The following is a 21,789-nucleotide window of genomic DNA, read 5'->3' as shown; positions in this document are numbered from 1 at the left end:
TAGTTTTAACTAGACAAAACGAGGTTTTAACAAAGACATCCAGTATAAACTAGTTTAAACTAGTTAAAACGTGTTCTAACTAAAAATGGGTTTTGATATATATATACAGTAGAGCATCGATTATCCGACCCCCAATTAACTGTCACATCGATTAACCGACCGCATTCTAGTCGGCAAATTCACATGTCCGCTAGTGATGTGGCGCTACAATATTTGGCTATGTCTTGACTACTTTAATATTATTTTTGTTAAATTTTTGCGTGTTTTAGCTGGCAACACTGGCTCGACCATGAAAGGGAGGCCAGTATTTTGCTTAATTTTTTATTTTGTCTTTATTTTGTGGAAAATAAAGAAATTGTTTTTAATGATACAATATCAACGATTATTATTTTAAAAAAAATTTTGTTAGGCTTAACATCGATGAAAATTAAAAGGGGAAGTAGGTTAATAGCAATATACTAATATACAAATTACATGGGATATACTAATATACTAATAATGTATTTTTTCATACTTTTCGGTTATCTGTTTTTTTAGTTATCCGACCAACCCCAGTCCCCAATTGATTCGGATAATCGATGCTCTACTGTACATATATAATTTTTGCTTTTTATATACTGTAATTTCATATACTTTATATACTATACATATAAATACTATAAATTATATATATATACTGTATATACTAATTTCATTTTTATATATTGTAATATATATATATATAGGCCTATATATATATATGAATTAAAAATCAAAATCTTGAAAATCACTATTATTCACTATTATCTCAATTTAGTGTCATTAGTTGTTTGCCCCCTGAAAATGGTACTATATTGAATGTGATACTAAACTAAAATCATCACAATCAATACAAACAATATATAGTGTAACAAAGTCTACGCGTAAGTCAGTTTAAAAGTCATAATTTGGTAAAGATAATGATATTTGCATACAAAATTGTATTTTTAGTAATTTATAGATACTGAATGTTTTTCTATTAAATTTTTACAAGGCTGATCTGTTCATAAATATTCGTTGGATTTTATCAGGGTGGTGATATTTAGGAGAATGTTATTTTAAAATTTGTAATTCAACATTCATGTAAATTTATCTAAAATAAAACTATATTTTGCAAAAGAACTTTTAGGAAAGTTAAACTTTATAAATACTTCATATAAACAAACTCATACATATATAGCATGCCTTTCAAACTGTACAGAAAGAAACATAATTAGTGACACAGTTTTGGATATTAAAAAAGATAGATAAATTTTAATAGCTGCAAATGTATCAAATATTCAATTTTAAAAATAAACTTTAACAAATACTTAAATATCAGACAATACTAGTACATAGCTCTTGATGATGATAACAACAATAAGTGATAATATCATATTAAACGACAAGTTATAAATTTGAAATAATAATTAATTGATTGGTCAATATGAGGCACTAGTATATTAAGACTATATGGTCAAACAGACACAATTTTGCCTGTTATGAATTAGCCTCATTTTCAATCAGTTTACTCAGCATGGACAAAAGATAAACAATATTCTGATCTAGACTATCTGTGATAAATTACAAAGATCTGAATCAAATTCAAACACATAATGCCATAGCAGCAGGCCAGGTAATATTTGTCAACATAAATATTTTACATAATATTACATTTTAATAAATATAAATGGAAAATGAAGAATTCTTACAGGCTCCATATCTGGTAATCTTTGTAAGACAATTTCAAAGGAATCAGGATGATAATGACATTTCTTTCCTACTTCTTCTACTAATTGTTCTGCTGTTGTTGAAGCTGGAAGGTTTAAAGTGATTTTCCAATTTTGTGACTATAAAAAAGAATTTTATTAATTGAAGTTTTTATTATAAAAAGTTTCATGCTTATTAAAAATGTTTAAAATAATAAATAACTGAAAACATACTTGAGCATTTGTCATATCCCGAACAATGCATAATGCTCGAGGTTCATCAGCAGCACAAAGACTTCCCTAAAAGTCAAATAAATAATGCATATTTATAAAAAACAAAATAAAACTAAAAGTTAACTAAAAACTTGATAAAAATCAAATGAAAGCATAACCAATTAAATAGTATGGCAAAATGCACAGTCATACTACACATAAGATAAAGATTTTAAAACCAATCAATGTTTCAAGAGACCATTCATAATTTTTTATGGCAAAATCAGAAATAGAAAAAAAAAAAATTGAAATCAAGAATCTTAACATTAACTTCTTCACAAAATATTCATATCATTATTATTATTATTATTTATTTGTTGTTTTAATAAAAATAAAGTATCATAATTATATTCATGATTATTTTTTTATAACAAATATTTAATTTTACCAACCTTAAATCATTCATAATGACATCACCCACTTCCAATGCCAAATTTCATTCATATGACAATTAATTTATAATCAACTTAAAATAGTCTGGGTTAAAAATATCTGGTTAAAATAGTCTGGGTTAAAAAAGAATTTAGAGTTAGCTAAAGTTTAAAAATATTTTTCAAATATATTTTGACTTTAGCTAACTCTAAATTTATTATTATTAGTCCTAAAAAACATTCATGATAAGATATTTTAATTACAAAATTTAATATAAGTTTTCCTATAAATCAGTGTTTTAAATTACTTTTTATTTCAATCTAATATATTTGTAAAGAAATTAATAAAATATTTTAGATACATAAAATACTAAATTGCATTTATTACTTGAGTTTGTGTTGTAAATTTGTATTATTTAATTAATTTCACACATTATTCTAAATCTTCAACAGTTCAAGGTTCAACAGTTCAACAGTTCAAATTGTTTTCAACATACTACAGTATTAATGAGTATATCCTTACAATATAAATATGATATAACTATATAGTATTTCAAAATAATTTAAATCAGGTATGTCCATATGATTTTGGCTTAAAACTTTAAAAATTTTAATCATCATTTCAAAGATTCACATTTCAAAACAAAACAAAAAAAAAAAACAGAAATAGTTTTAGTTCTATCTTTACGTCACTACATTGTGTCTTCGAAAGAAAAGAAAAGAAAAGAAATAGTTTTATTAAATGTCATATCATAATAAAGCTTCTGACTGAAAATGTGATTCATTATAACAACAACAAATAACCTGACTCAACACCAAATGATAAATCAACAATTCAACTGTTCATTTGGCATTAATGTAATTCATTACCAATTCATTTATTAATGTATTATGATTAGTATCAGTCAATTTTTCACGTGAACAGGCTGTTTGGCACGTTATTTGGTTCCTTTTCATCTTCGAAAATCGTTCCAGTCAATTTTTTACTTGAAGAAGAACCCAGGAAGGGTTTTGAAAGCGTTTGTAGTGACTGATATTGTGTGTTACACACCGGTTAAAGGTTTTTTGTGAGTAACATTTTATTTTATACACCCGCTGTGCAGTTGTTCGTCATTAACAAAGAAAAAAAATTAACGTTTTCATGGTTTTTATCAAACCATTCTTAAAAAACTGGAATTCAAGAATTTGCCACATAATTTGCTCCTCAAATCACAGTCTATTTGGTGTTCCTGTCAGTTTACTTTGGGAGAGACATTTCAGAAGATTTGATTGAAATGCAACTCATATCAAAAACCAGAAAATCCCATTCGAGGAAGCAAAATATCATCAGAAAAGCTTATTCATTATTAAATGTGAAATAGTAGCTTCTTTCAACTTCAAATTATACCTTTCTACTTAAATAAAAATATTTGATTTGATTAATTCAGAATTTAGAAATTATAGGCCTATTTCTAAATGACATCATTTTCTTTCATTGTAAAAATAATCATATCTAATCTATTTTTATCTGTAAATAAAAAAGTTTTTAAAAATTTCTAAAATCAAAAAATTATGCAAAAGAACATTGGCAATACTAAATATAAAAATAAAGAAACTGAAAAAACAACAACAACAAATCTAAAAAACTTATCTTGTTTGTAATTTAATTCTATTTTGATAATTCTTTCTTTTCCCTGGAAAGTTCATTTCAGATGCTTATCGTAGATTTTGATTTAACTTATTATTATGTACAGTCAAACCACCATTTAGATAGACCTTGTTCATCTGGATTGGTTTAAATGGTTGTTTTTATTTCAATTTTTACACATTTGCGGAAAAATTACTTTTTGCAATGGTTATTATTTATTTGTAAAACATTATTTATAACCTTAATATGTATTGCACCTATGTAGCAATCTCACATTTGCAAGGATAAAAATACATACTGCACTATTTGTGTATACTGTACTGAGTAATTTTTATGTTCCTATTTACGTAATTTTAATGTTGTTATTTTTAAGTGTATAAAGCACATGCAAGTTTATTTTCAAATCATAAAAAAGTATTTTAATATGGAATTTTAGACTTTAATTTCAGTATCCCACTCATTTCAGTTTAATTCACCACACTACACCTTTATTTGTTGCTGAGGCAGTTTTATTGAAAGAACTAACGTTTTTGGTCTACTCAATAGGCCATCATCAGGCTTAACTTTTGAAAACGGAAGATTGGCATTCCATTAAAAAGAATATATTTGTTTAAAAATTCAAAGCATCAGTAACAGAAAAAAGAAGAACAAGGTAATATATACAAATATAAATATACAACAAAATCAAAATAGTGAAAATAAGAAGTAAAGAAATAAAAAATAAAATAAATAAAAAATAAAAATAAATCTACTGTGATACTTTATATAAACATAGTAGCAAATTGTTAAGGAATAACTGATGAAAGATGTAAATATAAACTAAGGCAAGCCTACGAGGTCGTGTTAAATCTCGACTACAAATTTCCAAGTTGTCGGTAGGCTGTCTGCATCCCTCGCATTTATGCATGTCTCTTCCAGCTTGCTTTTGTAAATTTCAAATTTTTTCAGCGGTATTTGCTAACGTTGGGGAGCTCAACGGTTTGACAATAACCGCCTCTTCCAATTTAATTATTGAGCCTTGGGTCTGCATGAACTGCGAAAGTACCATTGCATTGGAGCCTTTTCTGACGTCATACTTGTGTTCTTTGAGTCTTATCTCTAAGTTTCTTGTTGTGACTCCAATGTAGTCTTTTTCAATTCCTAGTTCTGTGTTCTTGTAAGGGATTTTGTACACTCCTGCTTTTTCTTCCTTTTTAATGTGATCTTTATCATTTCTTAAGATTGTGTATAGGTTTGGAGCTCTTTTTAGAACCATTCTGGTCTCCTTGCGGTTTGAAATTTCTTTCATAATGCCTTTTGAATTCTTGTTGTATGTAAACTTTGTGACTTTACTGGGAACATGTTTTGAACTTCTTTCTGTGCCCTTCTCATACTTTCTAACTATTCCTGCTATTGTGCCTTTTTTATATCCCAGGGATTCAGCTATTTGTGTGATTCTGTCAATTTCCTTAGTTCTGTCAACAACGTTGTCACAATATTGAGTAGGCCGAAAATGTTAGTTCTTTCAATAAAAATGCTTCAGCAACAAATAAAGGTGTAGTGTGGTGAATTAAACTAATTGTTTGCTGAGCACGTATCTGCTTTACATTTCAGTTTATTCAGATTTTCATTAATCCAGATCAGATCTGGTTCTATTTGATTCAATAAATGGGATTTGACTGTAAGAATTTCTGGGATTCTTATATTTTTGTTTCCTGTTCTGTCAAAAAGCAAGCATGTATGTGTAAATTCTTAATATACAAGTCTTTAACAGCTAGAACATAGATTATTATTTGCTGGAAGATCATGTGTATGGTATGTAATTTTAATTTGTAAAAACAGTACTCGCATCAAAAACCAATAATTTATTTTTTCGGTTGAAACTGAAAAAATAAATAAGCCTGACGAAGATCCCAGAAGGGGAGTTGAAAACGTTTGATTTTTAGAAGTTTTCTTACTGGTTATTGGTTTTTGATGTGAGTACTGTTTTTAAACAATCCGGTGTAGTTAGTGAATATATTTAATTTGTATATTCTTATTTTGGAAAAAAAAAAAACAAAAATGAATATGAATTTTTTGACCTCTTTCCACTACTATGATAATAATCCAAATTCTGTTATCAATCAAAGGTAAAAAACATTTTATCTGAAAAAAAAAATCTTTAAAACCTATAAACAACTATACATATTAAAACTGTAGCTATAACAACTGTCTATATAAATGTCCCTTTATATGCATCACCACAAAAAATTTCATTACTCTAAATCATTAGTTACATTACACAATTACTGGCATGTCTTACAAATTCACTGCTACTAACTGCTAGATATCTTAAAAATATAGATGATTCAAGAAAATATTTTAAAGTTTAAATAAGATTTTATTTTTATTTTAGTTATTCCAGCATAATACATCTAACAAACATTTTAATATTAAATTAATTCATTCAATGATTTAAAAAATAATATTGGAAGTCATAATTCCTAAATACAGAAAATCTGAAAAACTTAATCTCTAATGAATTAGAAATTAATAAGTTTATTAGTTAAACAAATTTTAATAAATTATTTAAAACCCAACTATTTTAGATTACTAAATTATTTTCTAATTGTAAAACTATTGTCTGAAAATTCAGCAACCTAAAAATATTTGAATATATTTATAAAAAGAACAGTTCCTTCTAAACAATGTAAACTTTTATAAAAAGTATGAATATGTTAAGCAAATAATTTACTTATAAATAAATAAATGCTTTATAAAAACAAATCTGAAGTTATATTTTACAGATATTGTAGATTTTTTTATGAGCATGACAAAACAATTGTGCTTAACAACTGACTTTTTATACTTTTTGATACCTAGCATACATTTTGCTTCCTACAATGAACTAGTGCATCATGATGCTAAATATATAACTAAGATCTGGTTCATTTTGGCAAATGAGTAAATGAGGTCAACAACTTCAACAGTTTCTTTCCACTAACAAAAACTTTTAAAAGAACTGCAACATTATATTACTACAAGACTGTATAAAGGTGTGTGTGTATGTGTATGTTCATATGTACATACATTTTCATTTATTAAAAATGTGTATGTATGATCAGATACAAATTATTCATATCTCAAATATTCAAATTATAGACAAATTATTTAAAATTAACAAAATATATTCAAAATATTTAGTTTATTTCAAAATTTTGACATTTCTACATTAATACTTTTATAAATACTTTACATATCATAAAACATTAAATTATCTTGATGCTCAAGATGATAGATTCCAGTGTCAAGTGCTGGAATAGCAAACATCAAACCCTAGTGTTTTACTAAACCCTCAATACTCTTTAATTATACATATATTATATTTGTATAAAATAGAAAATACATTTTTAAAAAAATAATTTTTACATAAGAAAAATATCATTAAGGTTATAAATAAAAACAAGAAAATTTCAGAGCTTTTAATAATGGGTAACTGTATTATATATATAAGTAAAAATGATTTTATATGTTCTGATCAACAAGTTGGCATGCTAAAAGAGTAAAAGAGAAGCTACTTAAATAGTAGGCCAAGTGAGTCATTATGCTAAAAAGGAGAAGGAGGAAAAAAAAATGCTATTCTAACTTATGACTGTGTCAATCTGAATAAAATTTAAACTGTCAGCAGTATCAAAATTCACTCAAATCTTTAAATTAAAATTTTAATTTCACTAATTACAATAAATTTTAAAAATTATTTTATAGAATTACAAATTTTATAATCAAAACATTAAATCTGGTATTTTAAAAAGAAAGATCGATTTATTTGAAGATAAGTTTATTTGAAAGTAATTTATGAGATTAATCAATTTTCTGCGTAGATATTTAATCACTTGCATTTTTTTCAATATGTTTTCAAAAAATCAAATTTTTTAAAATCAGCATAATCCAAGTACAGGTAACCCCCGTATAACACGGCACTTCTATAGCACGGATTCACTCTGACATGGTTCGAGAATTGGGTAAAACCCTCATACAACATAAAATGTAATAAATTTTTACATACTTAAGTACTAATAATTTACGAAAATAATAATTTTCATGAACTATTAATACTTAAGTATGTAAATTTTCTTTTCCCGCCTTCTGTCGATATACATGGTCCTTCTCAAAACTTGTTTCAATGTTGCCAGATCTCGACGCTTCTGCTTTTGATGTTGCCAGACGTTTTTTCCTTATTCCATACTTGCTTTATTCTTCATAAGTGCTTAGCACCATATAAGGAAATTTATAAAGATCTTTTAACTAAAAGCAAGCAATCTGAAATTACATACTTTTTGCAAAAGGTAAAGCATGGATCTGAAGATAATGAAGAAAAATAAGGAGGATAAGGATAACTTGCCAAAAAGAAAACGTCCTCGGTTAATAGTGCTTAGTGATGACGAAGAAAACATTGTTTAATTTATATTAATATGTATCACTTAAGAAAATTTTAATAAAGATATTTATCTTAATTATGAAAATATAATAGCATGTTTTTTTAATTTATGGAACCTAACCCCCCCCTTTCATACTAGTTATTTGTTTCATATAACATGGATTTGCATAACACGGCAATTTTTTGGAACGTAACTCCCGTGTTATACGGGGGTTACCTGAATTTATTATTTTTTATACTAATTAGGAATAAATTAATCAAATTTAAAAATAAAATTATATTGATCAATATTGAAAAATATCAGATGTTTTAAATATGACAAAAATAAATTTAATATCCTTTCTTACTTTTCAAAATTAAATTTTATTTACTTGAAATTACTTTTAAGTTTTTGAACTGAAACTCAATGGTACGGACTTGAGAATATATGATATTATAGCATAAATTTATTTGAAAGTAATTTACGAGATTAATCAAATATTTAGCAAAGTAGCTAACAATACATTACAGTCTAAATTGAGCATGGAATTTTTATATTCTAGCTTATTTTTAATTGACAATTTTTCAGTACAGTCCTAAAAAAGGTATATAGATATAATTAATATAATATTGTTAATTAATGAAATTAACTTATTACATTCAATTTAAAAACAATTTTAAACTGTTTCAATTAAAATAATTTTTAATCAAATGCTATTTAATCTGCAATAATAATTGTACATCCTAAGGAAATATTTTAATACTACTAGTGTTAACTGATAATTTAATCACACATGTATTACATACATTAGGAAAAGGATATGCTGTTATGAGTTATGTCTCCTTCAGGACTATTACTGGTTTTAAGAGTAACATTCATTATGATTTAATTTTCATTTTTCAAGTTAAACAGTGGATTTTGTGAGTCTGATATCACTACAATTATTAATTATATTTTTGTTGATGATTGGAAACAGAGTTAATCTATTATCCATATTCAATACACCTCTATCCACCTTTCCATTAAAATCTATTGTTTCTTCAGGCAAGCAATGGCTGCATTCAGCAGACTCAACGGTTGCAGAGCTGTTGAGTATTTTTCTGTTGAACATCCTCTACCGTACACTGTTTTGGAACACGTTTGGTTTTTTGGTGTCACATTTAGTAGTGTATTTCATTTATGCTACCTTTTGCTAGCTGCAACTGATCTATAATGGCTACTTCCTATTTCAATTCACACATCACTCATCATTGTTACATAATAGCTACAGGTTGAAACATCTTTGCTCAGTGCAACTGTTGAGTGAGTCTGTTGAATGCAGCCAATGTCATCCACCAAAGAGAGCAAAATTTGAAGAATTTTCACCTTGAGTCCTTTCTATACTTCCTATTTTTCCTTATACTTCCTAAAACTTTGCATAAATTTCAAAATTGTTTGTTTAAATTCATTATTTTAAAATAGGTTTTTTTGGATACAGATAAATTTCTTAATGTTCAGATGAGATAATCAGAACTGCAATTGGCTGAAACTTGAACTTTATTTCTTATTCACACATGGTATACCGAATCAGAGAAGGGATGATTGTTTCCCTAATATCAATAAGAGTAAGAACTACCTCATACAATAAAAATAACAAAAAATAAAGATACAGAAAACTCAAAAAAAAATGGTTCTATTATTTGTGTGCTTTTACCTCATAAAGAATTAGGTAAATAAAACAAAACAAATAGGTACACAACACGTTAACATTCATTATAAAGAATCTTTTTACATATTTTTTTTAAACAAATAAAATCACAAAATAAAAGTTCCACCAGACTGGATATAGCATTAATACCATGTAGAAGGAAAGATCATCCAGACAAATTAAGAAAGAAAAAAAAGAGGAGCAAGACATGAGAAATTCCTGGTTACTTTATTTAGACATCTAAGAAGAAAAAAAAATTTCTGAATTTAAACAGCCATTGAAATATTTGAAAAATGTAACTGTCAAAGCAAATAATACAAAAGCTTCCAGGTCTAGCCCTGATAGCTTTGTAAATTCTAATCAGTCCTGTTATCATGCTACATTTGTATCCCAGAGTTTTGGCCATTTCTTTAATTCTACTAAGTTCCTAAGTTATGAAGAAAGCAGACCAAAGACTCAAAATGACAGACCCAATATAATCACAAAGTTTACTTTTAACAAAAACATGAAGAACATTAAGAAAGAAATGACAGACCATAAAGTCTCTAAACTCAAAAAGAGTGCCAAATATTTATAGTATATTAAGGAATGACAAATTCATTAAAGAAAGATGATAGGTGTGTACAATCAAAAGAAATTTGGTAGTAAAATTTAAAGAGCATCAATATAACGTAAAAAAAAAAAGGGCCTTTGCAATACAGTACTATCCCAGATGTTATAAGCTGAAGGCTCAACAGTAAAATGGAATGAGATAGAACTTTTTATGTTACTTTTAAAACACTCATCAAACCCGATAATATTAATCCATTACATCATCAACTGCCGTAAATAATCAGGCTATAAACGATTAAAGATTATAAATAAATTTGGCACTTGAGGTAGGTGTTAGGCACCATCTTTTAATAAGAGATGGTGCCTAACGCCTACCTCAAGTGCCAAATTTATTTTAATCTTTATGTTACTTTTACATTAGGTTTTATTTTTTATGTTAATTTTATGTTAGAGTTTTAATTTTCTTTATGTTGGAATTATCAAATTATTATATTTACATTCAAACATTTAAAATTTAATGTTCTAATAATCCATATTTACTGTATTCTATTTTGGAACAGTTTGTAACTAGTGTTCCAAAATCCATCACCTGAGGATGATGGATTTTGCTTAGGATTCATTAGGCTGAAAATGTTAGTGTTTAAGCAAATAAATGTCTCAGCAACCAAAAGTATTTAGTGATGATTACAGTAGTTACCAGAAAATATTGTTGAAATTTGTGCAATTTTTAGGATACATGTCTATACTTACTGATTAAATGTTTTTCATGATGCTTTCATCTCAGACCAAGCAGATTCTGAAATCAAAATAGTTTTGGATATGGAACACATCCATTAAATTTTTTGAATCACCAAAATGTAAGAGTCCAAACATTCCTGACATTGTATCTTCAATAGCATTGCAATAAAATAGATTCTAAATGATGATGCAACTTGTTTGAAATGAAGCATCTGTTATATTTTATTCTTCCTTCTAATGTTTATGCTTGTTAATCTCTTCAGTAGCCAAACCCATAGGTCTAACTGGCTCCCTTCCTATTTTATATTTTAAACTGGATTTATAGTGATGGCCATTGCTAATTCCTAGACATCCTTAACTACTGTGCCTAAAATTTAGTATAACATGTGCTCTTTTCCATCTTGCTTTTGTGTTCCTGTTTATAACAGTCCTTCAATAAGAGACATTAATTCTTTCTTTTTGGAAGTCCTACCAATGCTTCTTTAATCTGTCTACTAGTGGATGGCAAGTGCTATCCATGTCTCATCTCCCCAAGTCTTCATAGTCAAGTGGTAAGTTATGTCATTCATCTGATCTGCTCCTAACATTCTTTTGGATTCTTGCTTTTATCTTAAATCATAGATCTTCTGACTACAACATTCCTAGTATTCACTTTTCCAAGGTGTGGTCTAAGTACTTTTGCAATATCAGTCCCCATAACTAGTTTAGTCCCCTGTAATCCCTTTCTCTTCTTTGCTGGTTGTTGCATTTTTTAAACACACTATTAAATTTCCCAGCAACTTAGTGAGCTAGTGCAGTGAGCTATCATAATCTTTATTAATGATATTGGTCTTTGCCTTGTAACTTCTCTCACTGGATGAGTATAATGGGGCCTTCTTGAAAAGGAATCTAGACAAATATAAAAGCTGCCATTTGTATCAGAATAGATTTCTGGAATGAAAACGGATGTAAGAAGGAACTGCAATGGGTTTTCTATATACTGATGTGATGAACTTTTCTTGTTTGTTGCTTATGAATACATTAAGGTAGTTTACCTTCCTCCTGTTGATTTAGTCAATTTCCATGGTTACTCAAACTTGGTTTTGGTTGTTGTCCATTATAAAAGCTTTTTAATTTTCTTCATTTTTAACTTTCAGTAGTAATATAGCCTGATAAATCCTGCCATTGTTTGGCTTGAAATACAGTATGTCAGTCATTTGAAATATTCTCGGTTGATACCATTTTAATATGAATTATTTTGAATTATTTTAGACTATGAAATGATCATATGAACATTTCATATCAATTGATATTCATATTATTATTATTAAACAATAATAATAATAATATGTTACAAATGTCTCACTCAGCTAAACTGCTATGCCAGACTAAAGGCAAGGCAGAACTACCCAAACAAGTGTTTCATTAAGCTTCTGTGTTATTGGTACCAGGTTGTTCAATAAGTTTTGTCATTCGATAAAAAAAACACAATTTTATGGTTTGAAATACATTATATTATTCAATATAATTTCCCTGAACTTCAATACACTTGTTCCAGTGATCTTCTAATTTATGGATTCCATCCCTGAAGTGAGAATCCGGAAGACTGTCAAAATACGCTTCCACGGCTGCTATTACCTCTTCGTTCGATGAAAATCGTTTCCCATGCATGAATTTTTAAGATGTGAGAACAGCCAGAAGTCAGAGGGAGCTAAATCTGGCGAATAGGGAGGATGTTGCAACAATTCGTATTTTAATTCGCTGATTTTTGCAATGGTTTTTTGAGCTGTATGAGAGGGTGCGTTATCTTGATGAAAAATGATTTTTTTCTTCTGTAAACCAGGTCTTTTCTCACGAATTTTTACATCCAGCTGGTCCAAAAGATTACAATAATAGTCTGAGTTTATTGTTTTACCAGTTTGGAGATAATCCACGAACAAAATTCCTTTTGCATCCCAAAAAACTGATGCTAACACCTTCTTGGCCGATTTCTGGACCCTAACTCGCTTCGGAGCCGAAGTACCGGGTTCACACCACTCCTTAGCCTCTTGTTTTGATTCAGGATCATGATGGTAGACCCAAGTCTCATCCATAGTAATGAAACGACGCACAAAATCCTTTTTATTTTTTCTAAAACGCTCCAAATGTTGCTGAGAAAGTTGCATTCGAATGTGTTTTTGCTCCATAGTTAGCGAATGCGGCACCCATTGTGCACACAGCTTTCTGTAACCCAAAACATCAGCCAAAATATTGCTCACACTGCCTAATGAGATCCCTAGGGCTTCTACTAAATCTCTCTCAGTTAATCGACGATCTTCCAAAACCATATGCTGTATTTTTGCTACGATTTCTGGTGTTGATGCACTTTTTGGACGTCCTTCACGTGGATCGTCTTCAAGACTTGTACGGCCACGTTTAAATTCAGCAACCCATCTTTCTACTGTTCTAATTGAAGGTGAAGAGTCCTTATACACTTTTACCAATCGTTCATGAATTTGTTTTGGTGCTACACCTTCCAAAAATAAGAATTTTATCACTGCACGATATTCAATTTTTTCCATTGTAAAAAAATACACTGACACGTCAACTTTGAACAGCTGCAAATATAGAAATGAGTTGACAGATCTACATGAAACTTCACACGTGTTTATAAAAAAGTAGTACTATTTTTAGAGTAATAAAACGACAAACCTAATAGCGCCATCTCTTATTGAACGACAAAACTTATTGAACAACCTGGTATGTGTCAACATCTAAAAATGTCTTAACAATGTGACATACCGTTCAATATTGTGGTTTTTGTAGTGCCATGTATAAGTTTTTAAGGTTTAACATTTCTAGACTTGTGTATTGCATATGGTGTAACACCAGTAAAAGAGAGGACAACAGGTACAATAAATACCTTATCCATCTTCCACAGCTGATTTATTTCTTGAGAGAGTGAAATGTATTTGTTGATTTTTTCAGTGCAAGCATTTTCATGTTATGAGTGTTTGGAACTGATGTCTATTATGCAAGCAATCTTACTGCACTTGTCAATGAGTGATGTCAAGTTTATTGTGATGAATTGTTTTATCTGTGATTATGACTCTGTTGTAGTATATTTTGTGTGTCATTTTCTAATACTGCCTTTAGAGTATATTTGGAATATGGTAGCTGGATGTTTAATGATCTGTATTTGTGTGCAAGCTCTTGGTGTATTATATTTGCTATTTGATTATGCCTATGTAAATAGTCTATGTTAAGAGCTTGCAACCAGAGGTTGTAACCTCTTAACACAAATTGTTGGTATATGTATTGTTTCCAGCAGAATGTGGCATTTTCTGCAACAGTCATTTGTGAGTGATATATCCTTCAGAATGTGTTTTCTTTACTTTTTAGTGTTTATGATCTGATCTTGGATGGCAACCATAAATTGTCAGTCTCTCTAAACAGGCAGTCCCTAGTCAGCCTGAGTGTGATGAAGTTTTGTCAACATAGTCCTGAGCTAGATCATAGGCATGCCTGCCATGAAGTGCCTTTTGGGCCCATGACTTAATGGTGTCCATGTTATTTATGTGTTGAGCTATGTCCAGGTACCCAGAGCGTAAGTTTAAAAAGGTGTCTGCCAGAATTATGGCTTTGTATAATTTTGATGTTTTCTGTGTAAAAACTCTTGCAGTATCAGAATTTGTTTGTAGTGCAAGTTAACTATATTAGTCAGGCCACAGCCACCTTCTTTACAAGTGTTGTGGAGTTGGAGTCGGGAAAAATGTGTTGACTGACTCCGGCATTGCTCTCTTTTTGTTTTTCACAGTAAAATTTTTCAGTGAAGACTCTCAGGTAAATGAATAAGAGTTCATTTCATTTTCCAAATTTGCCTGCCATATGCTTTTCAGAAAAATTGTATTAGTTTAAATTGGAAAATTGACAGAGTGGTTTATTTGTATTAAGTTTCTCATGCTATTTCAGTACATCAGAATCACACAATTAGTCAACAACAAAAGGGAGATAAAGATAAAAATAAGATAAAGTATATTAAACAAATACTTCTTTACAATTAAAGGGAGTTTTTGTGGTATTTCTCAGATAATAAAATATGTAGAAAAAAAGTTTTATCAAAACTCAATATACTTCGAGTTATTGACCCATGTTTAGGAGTACATAATACCTAATGACAAAAAGATGAAATTCTTGAAAAGATTTTTTTCTTTTTCTTGTCTTTAAAAAATACAAAATATTGGTATTCAATATATATATACCGTATTTTACGGACTATAAGACGCACTCTTTTTCTTCGAAAAATTGCCTCCAAAATTCAGGAGCGTCTTATAGTCCGTAGCCTCCTATAGGTATTTTTTTTAAAAACTGCTTAAAAATTAAGGTGCGTCTTATAGTCCGTAAAATACGGTATATATATATATATATATATATTATATATATATATAAACTTTTGAAGATGGAAAATATATATACAGTAGTTTCATCAGATAAGCAATCAGAGAAGACCAATGAATTATTTAAATTTAACAAACCTTTTATTTTTATTTCAATTCCCAAATTCAGATTATTTTACTTGTTGTGACTTGTGAATATGAATTATATTTATCTACATATTATTTTTAAGAGTTGAGTGCCTCTGCACCCCCATAAAATGACTTGGTATCTAACTTTGCTGAAGTCAGGAGTCAGAGTCAAGTGTTTTTTTTTTGCTGATTCCACAGCCCTGTTCTTTACAAGGAAGAGTTAGTTTCTCCATGGATGATTTCAGATGATATTGTTTATGTTTATGTGTTGTAAATGTTGTTCTTGTTTTTCCTTTGGAGTTGCTTTAAATCTGTGCATATCCAGTGTATATTCGAAAAGAGTGAGTACAGGGACAACATATATATTAATTGCTTTAATAGTATGTTTTGCATTTAGGTGTGTTCTTAGTACTGCATGTAATCTGTTCTGGTATTTGAGTGTTAATCTTTGTTTATCTGTGCATGTGCTTTTTTTGTGCAGTTTGGACTGTTGGAATATTAAATATTTGTAAAACTTGCCCTCTTTCACGAATTCAATAATATCCACTTTGAGTACAAAGTCTCCTTTCTTCAGAACTCCTTTTTCAATGTGGAGTATTTTGCATTTATACCAAACTTCATTTGTATATAATTTGAATATGTGTGTATATAATTTAAATATGTATTTAACAAAGATGACTCTGTGTGGATGTGTAAAAAGTTTGATAATGTCCATGTAGGCATGATAATGTGAACAGTGTTGTTTTGCTGTGTCTAATATTGTAACCATACTGTGTTTTGTTCACTGTGTTAGATAAAGGGTTAAGTGCAAGGCAGATGCAAAGAGAACTCAAGGAATCTCCTTAAAAATTTCTTGCTTAATTTATATTTAATTTGTTTTTATATAAGTGTTATGGAGGTTAAGATGTAATGTTCTCCAGTGGAGCATGGTAGAAACAAGGAAACTAATGGATTTTATAGATGTGAAGTGTGTGCAACAGTCAAGTGTCTGGGCACTGTCAAATGCTTTTCTGTAATCAATGTATGTTTCTGTGTTGCTTATGAAATTGCCATAGGATAAGAGAATCTATGAGTAGTTGTTCTTTGCAACCTTTGTGATTTCTACAGCAGCCTTTTTGTTGTTCTGTTCATCAATATGATTGCATATTTTGTTTACAATGCTACGAGTAAGAATCTTGTAAAAGTATTAGAAGACATGTAATTGGTCTGTATTGTGCAGGGATTTTGGTATTGTTTTTTTTGTTTCATGTAGAAAAATTGGCATGTCTTGTGGATTGTTGATGATATGAGTTCAATGTTCAGCTAGTTCCTGGTGCAGGAATGCAAATTTTTTGTACCAGAAATTGTGAATGTTGTCTACACCAGGTGTTGTCCAGTTGTGTGTTTTCTGCATTGTGCAATGGATGTCTTGTGTATTTATTTCAATGCAATGCATACTAGGTGTGTCCTGCATGTCTTCACTCTCCTTTTTTCAGTCTGCTTCAGCATTTTGCATGACAGCAGTAGACCAAAGAGAAAACCAATAATTTGCAAGTTCTTCAGTTGTCATGTCATTGTGTTGGGAATCAGTAGTGGATTTCGTATTAATTTGCCTGTAGAAGAGTTTTTCATTGTGAATAATTTATCTTGTTGTTTCTGTACAGAGCAAATTTTGTAATGTTTGAGTCACCATGCTTTAGCTACAAGTTTTTGTTTCAGTGTGTCAATGTATTCTGTGATATGGACGTTGCATTGTTCATGCTTTGTGTGTGTTTTAATTTTCTTGAAAAGTTTTTTAGTTGTTTCATTAATTTATAGGTGTTGTTTTGTTATTAACATAACTTATTGTGTCAGCCTGCCTAGTATTGTTTATTTGTACTTCTATTCTTTGCCAGGCAGGCTTCTGAAATATTTTTGATTTGTGCACTTCTGTCTGTGGATGCAGTTTTAGTCCATGGTAGGTCACTACTGTGACTGCACCATAGATTAGTGTGTGAATGTCTGAGAGTGTAGAAATAGAATGAGTGCAATCTGGTAATCTGTAAGTGTTCACATAATGTAGTGTTTTCCCTACTAATTCAGAAGTTTTGATTCTGGAAATGTGTGGCCGTTGTGCAAAGACAGTGTCTATAAATTTTGTGAGTGCTTCCTGGAAAAGAAGCGAGAGTATGAATTAAACCTGAATCTATTTCAGGCAGTGAAGTAATGTTTATATTGTCAGTATCAGTGAAAATAGTAGTAATAGGAAGAGCATTATCAATGCAAGTATCTTGAGCCTGATTATGTGATCATTGTTGATGTTGGGAGTATTTGTTTGTTGATGTAATTGTTCTGCAATTTGTTGTTTGATATGTTCTAGTGTTATCTGTAGTATAAGGTTATATATAATTGTTCTTTTTTTATCAATAACCCTTTGTACAGTGACAGTGAGATGAGGCTATTGTTGGGAGAACAAGTGATGTAGCTGTTGTCTGTATACTGTCATGTCTGTTTACAGTTTTGAGATAATGTAGTAAGTACAGATGATAAACTCATTTATTTCTGATAGCCATTTCATTCATTGGTGTGGTTTGCCTTAGTGGTCTATGGCTAGATTCCTCAAAAACATCATGGTTTAGCCAGTTTTTCACAACTGCTATGGCATTGCAGTAGCCATACTTGAACCAGTGCTGCTTTCACTACTGGTGGCCAAGGGAGACTGATGTATTTTTTGAATGTGAACATCTGCCTAACTCATGAGTGCAGACCTTGTTAACCTGGGCAACATCTAAACTGGTATTACATTTGGATCATGTTATTATCATCATTAGATCTCCACAGATGTGGGTTCAGTCATTCTTGGCTTCATTTCTCCCTACAGACCTCACTGGCATGAGTAATCCTACAAGGAACAGATACTCCAGCTGGCATAGCTCACTGGTTCATCAGAATTACTGGGCTCTCTCTGGTGAGAGAGTTGTTATTGTTATTATTATTTACAAAAGACTCATTATAATTTTGAAAAAAACTGAATTAAGTAAACTGATATCTATATGCAATGATTTATATACTTTAATCTAGACATCTTTACAATTTTTAATAGCATAAGTTACTTATTGAATAGAAGTGACATTTTTCTACCTTTCAATACAGAATTTGTCTACTACAGGAAATGTACTTATTTACGTAGAATCTGTGCAAAATGAAACATAATAAAAAGAAAACCAACATAAACAACATATTCTTCGGAACGGAGCGATTTTCTATGTTAAAAAAGAACTTGTTTAAAACGAAAAAAAAAAATTTTTTCCGTTTTAAAAAATTTTTTCCGTTTCTTTTTATTATGTTCCATTTTGCACAGATTCTACATAAATTTGTAATTCAGAAGAAAACGTCAACAGTTTAAATCTACGAAAATGTACTTATGATATATTCTAACATTGTACAAAAAAAACTGGTTACTTATTTAACAAAAATCTTTATAAATCCAGTAATAAAACTAACATTTTAGTCTTGAAATTTTTACACTCACAAGGCAGTATTAATGATCTTACTTCCCTTTTCCACCATGCACTTTGCCAACAATAAATTTCCTAACCAATATCACTTCTTAAGCCTTTTAAATTTCCGGTACTCCATACAAAAATTAACAACTAATTAACTAACGTTTTCGATCGCCTTTGCGATCTTCGTCAGGTTTTATCGACGGTTTTGAAATAGAATGCAAATAGAATTTCAAAATTCAAACGATCGAACCTCTCCCGCGTGCAATAATTGCCAATGATCTAACATGCAATTAATCTCCCTGATACCTAAATTTCCTAACTTTGGGACATATAAGACATCTTTAATATGCACATTGATTATCTCTTTGTTTAGACTTTGTCAGCCCTTTGGCTTGTGCCTTAATTATTCTATGCTCTTCAGTATGTCTTATTTCTGTGTACAAAGATGTTAGATTTTCTAATACATGTAAATTAGCAGTCATGTTTAAGATGCATCTCAAGTCTAAACTCTAGTATTCTGCATTTATTGTAGTTGTGTCATGTATTATCAACAGCATTCATGAGCAATTTGTTCTTGTTACATCTTTTATTAAAATATTTAGATGCACTCCTATTATTTCTGTCCTGAGTACCTATTTTCTCTTTTTCTTCATATTGTCTTCCACATTTATAATTGCTCTTCCTGATTTAAATCAGCACTTTTTAGCAATTGTCCCCTTTGTCCACACAGGCAGCATTTCTTATCATCCCTGACAAAGTTGCATTGTTTGTCTGTAACCCTGGCCCTAAAAGCCTTTTCTGCTTTCTGATCCCATTGACTCATCATTTATTTGAATTTTCTTTCACTAGAATTTGATTTACTTTGTCTAATGTGGATGACCCATGTGTTCTAAGAGAGCACCAATTCCAATTTTTAAGTTGTTTCAATTATTTGTGAGAAAATTTCAAAAAAGATAAGTATACATCAGAAACATCACTGTAATGCTGATAATTCCAAAAAATATCTTTTGCAAGTGAAATAAGTGTGATATTACAAATGATGCATTTATTCTATTCATATGCTTAATTCACAGTAGTAGCAATTGCAGAAATATTCTCTCCTCCAGAATACTTCCACAAAAGATTCGATATGGACAAATATCAAAAAATACACTTACGTAAAACCAGATAACCGGAGTGATTAGTATTCGGGTCGCAAACGTTTTCGTAGCCTCTTCTAGGCTCTTCTTCAGGCTTAGTAGTAATAAATTCGAATATATTCCTTTTTGAAAGAAACGAGTTTTGAATTCCATCATGTGAAAACGTTCCAACATATTTTTTAAACGAAACGAAACGATCGCCATATTTTTTAAACGAAACGAGTTTCAAATTCACGTGACGGAATTCGAAACTCGTTTCTTTCGAAAAGGAATATATTCGAATTTATTACTACTAAGCCTGAAGAAGAGCCTAGAAGAGGCTACGAAAACATTTGCGACCCGAATACTAATTACTCCGGTTATCTGGTTTTACGTAAGTGTATTTTTTGATTGAATCACCGGTGTGTAAGGAAGATTGAATGGACAAATATTTGTTCCTGAATCAGCTGCACCTAAAACATTTTCATTCATCCTTAGGTTCTGGGACTACATCAAATTCAGTAAAAATTGGCTCAAACCCAACCACATCACACTGGTTAAAGCAGATAAAACCAATGCAATAGTCATCATGCAAAGGTCCACCTATGTCAGTATATTACACTAATATATAATAGACACACAATGTCAACCCACAGATGCCTCTTACACAATGAAGCTACAAGGCCATGTCAGTAGATTTGCACGTACTGGCCTAGCCAGTGTTAGGATTTCAGCACACAGTAGTTAGCTCTCCTGACAACCCCTGCCTATTCGTATCTGCTAAAATGCATAAACCTGGTCAACAATTAAGACCTGTGATCGATAAAGCCAGATTTTCGATGTTCTTGTTAGAGAAACTGATCCACCTTCTGTTAAACCACCACCTTGACTCATATACCTTTACTATCTCTTATTCCACTGCACTACTCTCCAAACTTCATAATATTAATTTAAATGGGAACAAATATCTTATGGTGTTCGATTTTATATAGATGCTCCCATCTATTCATTTGGAATCATGTTTTTGTTCTTTGAGATTTCTTTCTCAGTAATACACCTGATGTCCAGAGATTCCATTCCCAGATATTAGAACTAACACACACAATATGCTATTCATCATTTTTTTACTTTGATGGACAAATATACATTCAAAACAGGGAGGTACTGATGAGTAGCCCTATCTCAGGCAATCTGTGCAAACTCATCTTACAAAAGTTGGAAGAATGGCTTTAGTGAACTTTAAACCAAATATCCTTACTTATACCCAGTATGTAGATGATATTCTGATTCTATGGAGAACTGAACTTGATATGGGGGAATGTTAAAATTTTTTAACAACAGTAGCTATGGACTAACAGTAAAATTAGATTAGGAAAGTTACACAGAAGTTAAT

The 21,789-nt window shown here is 30.0% G+C and overlaps 2 protein-coding genes across 2 annotated transcripts in view; one reads left to right on the top strand and one right to left on the bottom strand.

Moving 5' to 3' along the window:
- RpL10Ab (ribosomal protein L10Ab) overlaps nucleotides 1-21,789 on the top strand; it is a 513,017-nt gene that overhangs the window by 448,140 nt on the left and 43,088 nt on the right. The gene's annotated exons all lie outside the window — the stretch shown is intronic.
- The window catches only part of LOC136984308 (ubiquitin carboxyl-terminal hydrolase 47-like), a 105,265-nt gene that overhangs the window by 72,696 nt on the left and 10,780 nt on the right, over nucleotides 1-21,789 (bottom strand). The window contains exons 2-3 of the mRNA XM_067281241.1: nucleotides 1,941-2,006; nucleotides 1,710-1,847 (exon numbers count right to left, since the gene is read on the bottom strand). Coding sequence (XP_067137342.1) covers nucleotides 1,710-1,847; nucleotides 1,941-2,006 — 204 coding nt within the window. The remainder of the gene's footprint in view (nucleotides 1-1,709; nucleotides 1,848-1,940; nucleotides 2,007-21,789) is intronic.

Source organism: Centruroides vittatus, unplaced genomic scaffold, assembly GCF_030686945.1.
Source record: "Centruroides vittatus isolate TY-2023 unplaced genomic scaffold, ASM3068694v2 contig_912, whole genome shotgun sequence".
Lineage (NCBI taxonomy): Eukaryota > Metazoa > Arthropoda > Arachnida > Scorpiones > Buthidae > Centruroides > Centruroides vittatus.
Note: the sequence above shows the minus strand (reverse complement) of the source record. Positions and strands in the feature narration are given on the sequence as shown.